General features: G+C 42.2%; 1 protein-coding gene across 1 annotated transcript in view; it reads left to right on the top strand.

Moving 5' to 3' along the window:
- Nucleotides 1–14055, top strand: part of LOC134615002 (myosin light chain kinase, smooth muscle-like) — an 81427-nt gene that overhangs the window by 51500 nt on the left and 15872 nt on the right. Inside the window, exons 8-10 of the mRNA XM_063459328.1 lie at nucleotides 8608–8761; nucleotides 12913–13224; nucleotides 13556–13658. Coding sequence (XP_063315398.1) covers nucleotides 8608–8761; nucleotides 12913–13224; nucleotides 13556–13658 — 569 coding nt within the window. The remainder of the gene's footprint in view (nucleotides 1–8607; nucleotides 8762–12912; nucleotides 13225–13555; nucleotides 13659–14055) is intronic.

Raw genomic sequence — 14055 nt, 5'->3', positions numbered from 1 at the left:
GCCACCCCGGAGTCCGTCGAGGCTGGGAACACAGTCACAAATGCGGTCTACTGCGGCTGAAGCCGGGGAGAGGCGGCCGCTCTCCTCTGCACGAGAGCCCTTAAGCGACTACCCTCCGAGCTACCCCCCCCCCACCCCCCCGGTCAGAGCTAGACACAATGGCCAGGTAGGAGACCTAGCCACAAGCCATATTGGGGCATCTGACCCGTGGGGCAAAGCCAAGATGGCTGCCCAGCACACACACAAAGCGCAGACCATCCAGCCACCCAGGTCCCCTATGGAGACATTCAACAGCCTATGCACAAGCTTCAAGGATACCCTGCTGAGCAGAGGAGCGACCTACCGCCAAGCAGAGTCACTGGTAACCAAGTGGATACGGCCTGCAGCACGACGCAGCTATTATAAGCAGACACCACGAGCATCCAAAATGGCTGTCCGACAATACAGGTACCAGTGATGGAAAATGGCGGCAGGCATATTGGGCGCACGCTCCCACCTGCAAATCAAAACACCCGGGATTACAAAGCAAATGACGCAAACCAATACCTCACCTGTCCAACACCTCGGCATCCAGCGCAGCAAGAACCGACTATACGCAAAAAAAATGCAACACCACAGACCGCGAGGCAACATACTCCAGAAGATAATGCTGGACCCGGCTCCAGAAGCGGCACCAGCAAGCCAAGGGACGACAATGGTGAGACAGAGAGGGACAATATCCGGGACTTACCAGCACTAGGTTTAGGCTGAGGCACCCATTATGCCGCCCTACACAGGCATCCTTAACCTGGACTGCTCCGAGCCCTCTTAAATAACGAAGCACCCGGACCCAGATGCCTCATGCATACCCCACGCAGACTATAAACCCATACCATTTATCTGTGATCAACATGATCTCAATGGCTACACTTGTTCCTAGCAGTTTAGCACTTAGTAATACTCCGTTGTGCAACAGGGCAATCCTGTACAGAGAGATTAGTGATGTTACTCTATAATATAGGCAAGCTTTAGCACTGTTATGCGTTATACGATGCCTCATAGCCCATATACTCCTAGCATACTGTTTATATGCATTGTTTCATAACTAGATTCTGCTATGCCACAAAACGTGTTCACACTATATTGTCTTTAGCATAGATGAACTAGTGAGATGACGCAGCTAGCATATTTATTTTCTTGTTTTTTTGTTTGTTTTTTTTTTGTGTTTTTTTTATCTTACCCTTACAAACTCTTTCAGAGGGGAAAGTCCATTCCAACCCTAAACACTCTGAATGATATGGAGTTTCTGACCAGTACATGTTTTGGAAAGTACCTTGCTAATAAAGTTGTCTTATGGATGTCTTACTGAAAATATACATAATATAGCCTCAGTGTACATTATTCTGTAATTAATGTGTATAAGTTTAAAAACTCTTTTTAGTGCTATTTTTGGATTACCCTTGTTCCATAACAGGAGCATTTTTTAGCAAGGTAAAACCACTTATGTGCTAAGAACACTGTCCAAGCAAAAAACAAGGTGAAAGGGTGAGAACGGACAGCAGCTGAAATAGCCTGCCCTTCGGTGGGTCCTCGTTCAGATCTCAAGCTGGTTTTAGCTCATCTTGTGCCATTACAGAGAGAACATATCTGAAGCATATAGAAACATAGAAACATAGAATGTGACGGCAGATAAGAACCATTCGGCCCATCTAGTCTGCCCAGTTTTCTAAATACTTTCATTAGTCCCTGGCATTATCTTATAGTTAGGATAGCCTTATGCCTATCCCACGCATGCTTAAACTCCTTAACTGTGTTAACCTCTACCACTTCAGCTGGAAGGCTATTCCATGCATCCACTACCCTCTCAGTAAAGTAATACTTCCTGATATTATTTTTAAACCTTTGTCCCTCTAATTTTAGACTATGCCCTCTGGTTGTGGTAGTTTTTCTTCTTTTAAATATAGTCTCCTCCTTTACTGTGTTGATTCCCTTTATGTATTTAAATGTTTCTATCATATCCCCCCTGTCTCGTCTTTCCACCAAGCTATACATGTTAAGATCCTTTAACCTTTCCTGGTAAGTTTTATCCTGCAATCCATGAACCAGTTTAGTAGCCCTTCTTTGAACTCTCTCTAAGGTATCAATATCCTTCTGAAGATATGGTCTCCAAGTGAGGTCTTACCAGTGTTCTGTACAATGGCATGATCACTTCCCTCTTTCTACTGCTAATACCTCTCCCTATACAACCAAGCATTCTGCTAGCATTTCCTGCTGCTCTATAACATTGTCTGCCTACCTTTAAGTCCTCAGAAATAATCACCCCTAAATCCCTTTCCTCAGATGTTGAGGTTAGGACTCTATCAAATATTCTGTACTCTGCCCTTGGGTTTTTACGTCCAAGATGCATTATCTTGCACTTATCCACATTAAATGTCAGCTGCCACAACTCTGACCATTTTTCTAGTTTACCTAAATCATTTGCCATTTGGCTTATCCCTCCTGGAACATCAACCCTGTTACATATCTTCGTATCATCTGCAAAAAGACACACCTTACCAAGACCTTCTGCAATATCAATAATAAAAATATTAAAGAGAATGGGTCCAAGTACAGATCCCTGAGGTACCCCACTGGTGACAAGCCCAAGCTTCGAATATACTCCATTGACTACAACCCTCTGTTGCCTGTCACTCAGCCACTGCCTTATCCATTCAACAATATTGGAATCCAAACTCAAAGATTGCAGTTTATTGATAAGCCTTCTATGTGCAACAGTGTCAAAAGCCTTACTGAAATCTAGGTAAGCAATGTCTACTGCACCACCCTGATCTATAATTTTAGTTACCCAATCAAAAAAATCAATAAGATTAGTTTGGCATGATCTCCCTGAAGTAAACCCATGTTGTCTCTGATCTTGAAATCCATGTGTTTTTAGATGTTCAACAATCCTATCCTTTAACATGGTTTCCATCACTTTCCCCACTACTGAAGTAAGGCTTACTGGCCTATAGTTGCCCGACTCCTCCCTATTACCTTTCTTGTGAATGGGCACAACATTCGTTAACTTCCAATCTTCTGGGACTACTCCTGTTAACAATGATTGGTTAAATAAATCTGTAATGGTTTTGCTAGTACACCACTAAGCTCTTTTAATAGCTTTGGGTGTATTCCATCAGGTCCCATTGACTTATTTGTCTTTACTTTTCACAGTTGAAATAGAACCTCTTCCTCTGTAAACTCACGTGTAATAAATGACTCATTTATCCTTTTTTTTAACAGAGGTCCCTTTCCTTCATTTTCAGCTGTAAATACCGAACAAAAATATTCATTGAGGCAGTCAGCTAGACCTTTATCCTCATCTACATACCTTCCTTCTTTTGTTTTTAATCTAACTAATCCTTGTTTTACTTTTCTTTTCTCATTTATGTATCTAAAAAAAGTTTTGTCCCCCTTTTTTACTGACTGTGCTATTTTCTCTTCTGTGTGTGATTTGGAAGCTCTTATAACTTGCTTAGCCTCTTTCTGCCTAATCTTATAGGTCATTCTGTCTTCCTCACTCTGGGTTTTTTTATAATTACTAAATGCTAACTTTTTGTTTTTTACTATTTTGGCCACATCTGCGGAGTACCACAGTGGTTTCTTGAATTTTTTGCTTTTACTGACAAGCCTAATGCAATTTTCTGTTGCCTTCAGTAGTGCAGCTTTTAAATAATCCCATTTCTTTTGGACTCCATTTAAGTTGCTGCAGTCTGATAATGACTCCTTTACACATATTCTAATTTTAGAAAAGTCTGTTTTTCTAAAGTCTAAAACTTTTGTTTTTGTGTGGTGTGACTCAGTCACTGTTCTTATATTAAACCACACTGACTGATGATCACTGGATCCTAAACTTTCACCTACAGTAATATCTGATACCAAATCTCCATTTGTTAACACTAAATCTAGTATGGCCTCTTTAAGAGTTGGCTCCTCAACGACTTGTTTTAGAGACAATCCCAGTAGGGAGTTTAGAATATGTGTGCTTCTGGCACAAGTAGCTATTTTTGTTTTCCAATTCACATCAGGAAGATTAAAGTCACCCATGGTGATAACTTCCCCCTTCATTGTCATTTTAGCTATTTCTTCAACTAGTAGATTATCTAACTCTTCAATTTGTCCTGGGGGCCTATAAATCACACCTACACGAATTACTGTGTGATTACCAAATTCTAACGTAACCCAAATGGACTCTATGTTCGTCTCACTAACCTTTATTAGGCTAGATTTTATGCTATCCTTCACATACAGGGCCACCCCTCCCCCTTTCTTGCCTTCCCTGTCTTTTCTATATAAAGAGTACCCTGGTATTGCTATGTCCCAGTCATTTTTCTCATTCTACCATGTCTCAGTAACAGCGACTAAATCTACACTATCAGTTTCCATTATTGCCACAAGTTCATGGATCTTATTCCCTAAACTGCGAGCATTTGTAGACATGACTCTAAGCTTATCATTTTTTAACACACTTGCTACAGGCACCTTCTGTCCTTGTTTTGGGGGACAATTGGATTGATGTTTTATCACCCTTTTGCCCCCCCTCCTAGTTTAAATACATCTTAGCAAAACATCTGAACTGCTCACTGAGAACATTTGTTCCCTTTTGAGAAAGATGCAAACCATCTTTTTTGTACAGTTTATTTCCATTCCAAACAGAGCTACCATGAGTAATAAAGCCAAATCCTTGCTCCCGACACCATTCACCAAGCCACAAGTTAAAGTCCCTAATACGCATCCGCCTGTCATTCTGAGTGTTATGCACAGGCAGAACTTCAGAGAATGACAGTGTGGAAGCAACCTGCCGTATATCATTGGCAAAAACACTAAAAACTTCCTTAACCTCTGAAACCTCATTGCAAGCCAAGTCATTTGTCCCTAAATGGACAAGTACATCCAATTCCCCTTCCTGCTTTGCTTGCTTAACAATATTACAGATACGTCTCCTGTCTCTGTGAGCAGTAGCTCCGGGAAGACACCTCACAAGACCACCATTGTCCATCTCCACACCTCTTATGATGGAATCCCCCAACAACAACTGCTTTCTATTAGGCCTCACCATAGTCTTCAAGCCTCTCTGCACAACACCACTAGCCTCAGTGCCTCTCTGCACAACACCACTGGCCTCAGTGCCTCTCTCCACAACAGCACTAGCCTCAGTGCCTCTCTCCGCAACACCTCTAGCCTCAGTGCCTCTCTGCACAACACCACTAGCCTCAGTGCCTCTCTGCACAACACCACTAGCCTCAGTGCCTCTCTGCACAACACCACTAGCCTCAGTGCCTCTCTGCACAACACCACTAGCCTCAGTGCCTCTCTGCACAACACCACTAGCCTCAGTGCCTCTCTGCACAACACCACTAGCCTCAGTGCCTCTCTGCACAACACCACTAGCCTCAGTGCCTCTCTGCACAACACCACTAGCCTCAGTGCCTCTCTGCACAACACCACTAGCCTCAGTGCCTCTCTGCACAACACCACTAGCCTCAGTGCCTCTCTGCACAACACCACTAGCCTCAGTGCCTCTCTGCACAACACCACTAGCCTCAGTGCCTCTCTGCACAACACCACTAGCCTCAGTGCCTCTCTGCACAACACCACTAGCCTCAGTGCCTCTCTGCACAACACCACTAGCCTCAGTGCCTCTCTGCACAACACCACTAGCCTCAGTGCCTCTCTGCACAACACCACTAGCCTCAGTGCCTCTCTGCACAACACCACTAGCCTCAGTGCCTCTCTGCACAACACCACTAGCCTCAGTGCCTCTCTGCACAACACCACTAGCCTCAGTGCCTCTCTGCACAACACCACTAGCCTCAGTGCCTCTCTGCACAACACCACTAGCCTCAGTGCCTCTCTGCACAACACCACTAGCCTCAGTGCCTCTCTGCACAACACCACTAGCCTCAGTGCCTCTCTGCACAACACCACTAGCCTCAGTGCCTCTCTGCACAACACCACTAGCCTCAGTGCCTCTCTGCACAACACCACTAGCCTCAGTGCCTCTCTGCACAACACCACTAGCCTCAGTGCCTCTCTGCACAACACCACTAGCCTCAGTGCCTCTCTGCACAACACCACTAGCCTCAGTGCCTCTCTGCACAACACCACTAGCCTCAGTGCCTCTCTGCACAACACCACTAGCCTCAGTGCCTCTCTGCACAACACCACTAGCCTCAGTGCCTCTCTGCACAACACCACTAGCCTCAGTGCCTCTCTGCACAACACCACTAGCCTCAGTGGCTCTCTGCACAACACCACTAGCCTCAGTGGCTCTCTGCACAACACCACTAGCCTCAGTGGCTCTCTGCACAACACCACTAGCCTCAGTGGCTCTCTGCACAACACCACTAGCTTCAGTGGCTCTCTGCACAACACCACTAGCCTCAGTGGCTCTCTGCACAACACCACTAGCCTCAGTGGCTCTCTGCACAACACCACTAGCCTCAGTGGCTCTCTGCACAACACCACTAGCCTCAGTGGCTCTCTGCACAACACCACTAGCCTCAGTGGCTCTCTGCACAACACCACTAGCCTCAGTGGCTCTCTGCACAACACCACTAGCCTCAGTGGCTCTCTGCACAACACCACTAGCCTCAGTGGCTCTCTGCACAACACCACTAGCCTCAGTGGCTCTCTGCACAACACCACTAGCCTCAGTGGCTCTCTGCACAACACCACTAGCCTCAGTGGCTCTCTGCACAACACCACTAGCCTCAGTGGCTCTCTGCACAACACCACTAGCCTCAGTGGCTCTCTGCACAACACCACTAGCCTCAGTGGCTCTCTGCACAACACCACTAGCCTCAGTGGCTCTCTGCACAACACCACTAGCCTCAGTGGCTCTCTGCACAACACCACTAGCCTCAGTGGCTCTCTGCACAACACCACTAGCCTCAGTGGCTCTCTGCACAACACCACTAGCCTCAGTGGCTCTCTGCACAACACCACTAGCCTCAGTGGCTCTCTGCACAACACCACTAGCCTCAGTGGCTCTCTGCACAACACCACTAGCCTCAGTGGCTCTCTGCACAACACCACTAGCCTCAGTGGCTCTCTGCACAACACCACTAGCCTCAGTGGCTCTCTGCACAACACCATTACACTCTGAAAGTGCAGAAAATGAATTATGTAGAACAACAGACTGTGCAATATGCCTTTTATCCACAACTCTAAGTCTACCAGATCCTACAGTGATCCATCTGCCATTCCTAGTACATCTCTGCGGCAGTGGCTTTGCAGCAGTTCCAGCCTGAGTTTGTTTACCAGATAATTTACAAATCTCAGACTTCAAAAATACAATATCCTGCCGCAAGATAGAGAACTGTCTACAGATTAGACAACAACCAAACCTCCAAAAAGTGGAACGCGAAACAAATGCATAGCAACTATTACACTGAACTAAGTCTGCCATTCCAATGAGATCAATTATTTAAATCAAACGAATCTTAACTTTTTATTTATCCTCCTGAATACCTCAGATTACCTCCAGAATATCTCCAACCACAGACACTTAGAAGCAACACTCTCCAGAATATCTCCAACCACAGACACTTAGAAGCAACACTCTCCAGAATATCTCCAACCACAGACACTTAGAAGCAACACTCTCCAGAATATCTCCAACCACAGACACTTAGAAGCAACACTCTCCAGAATATCTCCAACCACAGACACTTAGAAGCAACACTTAGATGAAGCAACCAAGCTCTATTAGCCAAGCTAATGACAACAGCCCTTATATACTCCTAAAATCACCTCCCACTAGGAATGTTTAACACCTGGGTAGGCCTCTGCTTATTAGCAAACAATAGCTAATTTACACAGCAATCAATAGCAAGTAGCTAACTAATCCAATCAAATGCCTTATAATTACCAACAGGAAATCAAACCTTGTGCAATCAGTAACCTTTTCCTACAGATGAATCTTACCTGTAACAGTAAAAAATAAAACTCTTAGCACAACTCTTAGACAGTTGAAGCTTCTGTAAAACTCTCCAGAATATCTCCAACCACAGACACTTAGAAGCAACACTTAGATGAAGCAACCAAGCTCTATTGAGCTGGTCCCACCCGTACAGGCAGTCCAGATCAGTTCTCACCTCTCTTGCTACTTGTTTTTTCTCTCCTTAAGTTTAAAGGGCAATCCAGACGTGGACCCCTTGGTCATGGTGAAAGAGAGATATTGGTTATACCACACTGATGATACCTTACAAGGTTGAACCAATCATCTGGGGTTGCCATATCTCTCGTGCAGAGGGAACTTGCTGGCATTACGGATCTGGACTACCCGTACGGGTAGGACCAGTCTGATATGCTTCAGATATCTTCTCTCTGTAATGGCACAAGATGAGCTAAACCCAGCTTGAGATCTGAAGGGTAAGCTAATTGAGCTGTTGTCCGTTCTCACCTCTCTTGCTACTTGTTTTTTTGTTTGTTTTGGTTTTTTACTGTGATTGTTGAATGTGATCTTTTATTTTGAGTAATTTAAAAAAAATCTGAATATCTCCTTCAATCATTAAGAACACCGGAGTAGCATTACTTTTTTTAATTTTAGTTTTACAACTTTTTTTTGGTGTTTGTATTATCACGCAGGTAGTGAATGGACCCCGGATATCTGTCCACACATCAGATACAGAGAGTCGCCTTGTGATTCAGAAAGTGTGTGAAGAAGATGCTGGCTATTATACTTTGTGTGTGCAAGACCAGGCTGGAAGCATACAGCATCAAACAAGCCTGGCTGTTGTAGGTAAGCAGGGTGAAACGTGACTAATCTAATACATCTATTTGGAATATAGACACCGCTGTCCTGTGCGCTTTACAAAAACATCTTAAAGAGAGACACTATGCACCAAAACAATGTTAGGTTAATAAAGTGACTCTTTTGTGTGTAGATTGGAGTCTCAATGTCCTATTCTCCACCATTTAGGACCTTGGTTTATGCAGCCTTAGTCATACCTCCCTAGGCAGAGACTCACACAGTCTCCCTACACACCTCCTGAAAAATAGTCTAAATTTTTTATCTTCCCTTATTGCACTGTGTGTTTAATTTAGGGCTGTTAATTGGCTGTTTTGATCATGCACAGGAAACTGCTGTACACTTTAAGGTCAATTAACATGGCAAGGGATAAGCATTTCTATAGTAAACACACTGTTCTGTAAGATCTGCTTGAAAATGTAACCATTTAGTTTTTCATGGAGGCAGTGTAACAGCCCTGGATGGTGTAGCTAGGGCTACACAAAAAAACAGTTATTTAACTCTGTTATGAGATTTCAACAGTAAGTCTGTTAGTGCATGAGCTATACAATGCTTTATTAAGCTTAACAAAATGTTTTGGTGCGTAGTTTCCATTTAAGCTTTTGTGTGTTTTGTATAGGTCTATGGGTTTACATGTTTCTTGTCATCTAAGAAAATACAATTGACTCCACATTCTATCTGAATAGCTTCTAAATCTTGTAACATTTTGCCTTTTGTTTGATTACCTTTTACCGTTTGTGCTGGCGTGGTATGTTTTATGTCATTGGACAACAGTATTTTCTATTGCTATTATTATTTGATGTGTTCTTGATCTAAACCACTGGCAGAAGTTGGGGGCTGGGGCTGCCATACATGGTTTAATAAAAAAAAAAATAATAATAATAAACATTTTGGAGCCTGTATATGCGTAGCCAATCATAAAATGTGCCTGTGTGGAGGGAACTGGTGTACAGGAGAACTTAAAATAGAGCAAAAAGTTCCAAAAAGTAATGTAATATAGTATTTAAATATCTTTGGAGTTTTCAGGATTTTACCATGTTTGGCAATAAAGGATGTGTCTAAACAAATAGGGTAACAAGTATTAACATCCAAGGTAGATATAGCATAAATAAAACACCCATCTGTAAAAGTTAAAGAAAAGAACTTGGGCAAAACCACAAAGAACGTCAAGTTGCCTAGAGCCTCTAGCTGCGGGAACAGAAGCTTAATTGCAGCAATATTCAATTCTTTCTGAATAGGGACTAATAATATTGGATAGAGAGAAGAGCGGAGAGACTCTATAGTGGCCCCAAATCTTTGTCATGTAATATGTAAAACGTATCTAATGTCCTAAGCAAATTAAATGGAGATCAGGAGGGCAACGGGCATAGACACGATACTCTTGAGGAACATAGTGCTCGTAAAACCAGTACACAGCAGGTGGATGGAGTTGTCTTCACCACTTAACTATAAGCACTGCAATGGACTGGTAATGATATGAACAGGCAGAGGGAGATGAAGTCACTATACTCTGTTGCTACTTGCTTCTTCAGGAGAGGCTTCTCCTGAACATTCCAGCCCATGCAAGAGTGCTTTAGCAATCCCATGGATATAGATGCTTGTTATCTTGCCATTTAAAGGACATATGAATCCCATTCCATTCCAATGGCATCAGTGGCACCACACCACCTTACTCCATCTCTAGAGATCTAGTCTTGGGAGGGAGACTTACCCACTTTTTTTTTTAATGTGGGTATAGGGTACCTACTGAAAAACCAGTTACAGTGCCAGTAGGACTTGATTGGTTACTGAGGTGTTTTGAGTAGCAATGATAAGATCTCCGTGCTCTCCCTTATATGATTACTCCAACCAAAAAAAGTGTTTTTATAAATTACTGGTTTTGGTTAGAATAACCATTTCTGAGGTGGTCCATAGCCATCAAATGTAAAATAAAAATGTACCGCCTTTTTATTGCCTAGTTCAAGTTTCTCTGCAGCCTGATTCCCCCTTAACCGACGTCACTCAGCCAAGGATCATTAGGGAGGTTTGAGGGAAAGGAGGGCATGCTCTGGTGCCAGATGCATAATAGCTAACCCTGAAGTTTAAGGGCTGGTTATATGCTGCACATACGGACTCCAGGCACCATGACCACTTCAAATCAATGAAGTGTTCCTGGTGCTTGGAGTAAACTCTTTAAAACAAGTATAAAAGCCATTTGAATGGAGGATCGCCTCTTGACCCATATAGACCTTTGCATATTCTGGCTTCTATTATTAGGTCGGCAACCTTAATAGTTTTATACGTGGATGTAACCTTTTTAGCACTTCATGAAATTGGACTTCTCCTTCACAAATATAGTACCATCTTCTTTCATATCCTTCTTTCTTACCTTTCCTAACGCACACAACTTATACTTTTTCCTATTTTTGGTTTCATGTAAACTTGTGATTTTAAATTTCGGTGTCTACAGGAGGGATCTTAACAAGAAATCTATTAATGGCAATCATGGTCTATTGCATGATCTTATTACCAGAATTGCTATCGCTACTGAATATACGTGTGAAATCTGTCCGTTCTATATGTGGAGGAAAACCATAACTTAATGGGGGTTTTTTTTTTAACATTTATTTAATATAGCTTTTCAAGCCTTGGCATAACATATGTCTTTTTTATATGGAGTTGTCACAGTACCTTTTTTTGCCCACGTTATTACATAGCCCGGTAACGCCCATATGGTGGAGAGGGATACTTCCACAGTCCCTCTCCTCTTCTCAGTGGTTCAGACGCTGTCGCTCTGCCCACCTTTTATGATGCGGCACGCTGACATTATGATGCAAATGTTGTCACGGTCTGCCAAAACTTTAGAATTTTGGGAGCATGGCTATAGAATTAAAGTTACCGACTATATAAAGACACCATAGAGCAAGTATCATTGCCCTGTTGTGGTTCTAGTTTTGGTGCCCAATAGTGCTCTGTGTTTCTGGTATATTAATCTCGGCTATTCTGAATTTTCTCCGTTCTGTAGTACTGTTACTTGGCTGTTGATTATTTTATTTTTTTGGCCTACCTGATTTTTGGTTTCCCTGAATTTACTTGCCCCTGACCATTCTCTATCTAACAATGTTAAACCCGGACACTCTAAGGACCAGTATGCGTTGTCACATCTGTTATCATATAAACACTGCGTGTTGGGTGACTAGATATCGTGACCGTAGTATAATACAGATAATTTGGTCTTCTTTTTCAGCTTCAAACGTTGAGGCATTTCTCCAAGTTTTTAATTTACTTTTTTTTTTTTTTTTTATCTATGTAAACTTTACATATGTACCTGCAACTGTGACTTTATATACTGTTTTTTTATTTTTTTTGTCTTTAAGATAAAATGTGCAAGAGTTTACTATATCTACTCCTGTACATATCATTTCAAAATGTTAAAGAACCACTGTAACCTCAATTTTTGTTTTTAGGGTAATAATCAGGTTTGAAAAGAAGTGTGTAAATATAGATTTTTTTAAAAAAAATTTAAGTACCGTATATGTAAAAAAAAAATAGAGAAAAGTCATGCCTACCTTATATACCAGTATGACAGGATCCTTCAGCCATATACATGCATCTTTGGTCAGACTGTGTATACAAACCAACAGTTAGTCTCTATGGTCTTCCCCATTTCTGTGCAGGAAGTGAAGCTGGGAAAACCATAGAGACTAACCATTTTCAAACACTGTCTGACCAAAGGTGTATGTATATGGCTGAAGCATCCTGTCCTATACTAAAAGCAAGAAGGATTTTTCTTATTTATTTTTATACTTCATTAAAAAATAAATCTATTCACATTTCCTTCCAATACCTGATGAAACGATTGTTATATTAAAAATAATTTTGAGGTGACAGTTGTCCTTTAAAACCACAATACCAGTTCTCAGTAACTCTTGGTCAAAAATGTTCTTGTTATAAGCAGCCTTCTTGATCGAGGCAAAACTTTAGTATTTCTGTGGAAATAGTCATGAATTTCAAACAGTTGTCATGTAAACCAAGGCATTTTTACTCACTGTTACATTTAGGCACTTTGCTATTATTCTGCTTTAATATTATTACCTTGTTGACTTGAATATAATAATTTCTGAAATTTTATTTTAACTAAGCATTTTCTTGCTTGCTCGCAGAGCCACCCTCACCTCCATTGGGGAAGCCGATAATTTCAGCTCTAAATTCCACCTCCCTTACACTATCGTGGTCAGGACCATGTTATGATGGTGGCAGTGCAGTGCTGAATTACTGGGTTGAAGTGAAACCTATTGGACTGAAGGCGGAAGATTGGCAAGTTCTTGCAGACCATTGTGTGGACACCACCTATCAAGTCACTAAGGGACTGGAGTCTGGCATTCAATATAAGTTCCGTGTACGGGCTGCAAATATCTACGGAGTGAGCAAGGAAGGAGAAGAATCTGACGTGGTCACCATGGCCTGCAATGGAGGTTAACTCATGAAGTTTATATCAAACTGAGGGTTCTAAAATGTGTTTTGAATTTCAGATAAAGTGATATTTGGATTTAACGGTTTAAAAGGGATTTAAAGATATAAAGGAGATGATATTTTGTATTGACTAGGCCAAGGATGGCTGATTGTTGCACTGCATAATGTTTGTGGACTGCAATTTTCATGATGCAGTCCACATCATGGTCAAAACTTGCCAGAAAGGGGGTTGAGTGATCGAGAACCTTATGGAAAATAACAATAAATAAACACCAGGGAGTGGCCCATTTTGTGTTCAGTATGTGTGACTTCTTGTCCATTTTCCTTTCACAGATGTAGAGTCCGATTATGAGGAACCCATAAAGTACACTAAAGTCTCCATTAACTCCACAGACCGTGTGAGCGATTTCTACAGTCAGCTGGAGAAGCTGGGAGTGTGAGTGATCTCTCAAGCTGGGTGTTCTGGGTTTACTAATTTGTGATGAATTAAGTTCTGGGTCTGTTAGTGAGAGTGATCCCGCAATGAATGACCATAGACATCTTACAGTATTGCTGATATATGTATTAAACACCATAATGACTACATTTTATAATTCAGTCTGAAGGTGCAGTGCCTTTTGATTTGGATGACGTTGTTTAACCCCTTAAGGACCAAACTTCTGGAATAAAAGGGAATCATGACATGCCACACATGTCATGTGTCCTTAAGGGGTTAAGAGCAGTTTGACAAAAACTGCTGGGCCCCAATAATGTAGCAATGAATGTACACATGTTCAACTTTGGGCAACCCTCGAGGAAAACTCCACATTAGCGGAGTCAAAGCAAACTGGCTG

The sequence above is a fragment of the Pelobates fuscus genome, chromosome 6, assembly GCF_036172605.1.
Source record: "Pelobates fuscus isolate aPelFus1 chromosome 6, aPelFus1.pri, whole genome shotgun sequence".
Lineage (NCBI taxonomy): Eukaryota > Metazoa > Chordata > Amphibia > Anura > Pelobatidae > Pelobates > Pelobates fuscus.
This window is presented reverse-complemented; position numbering and strand designations above follow the sequence as displayed.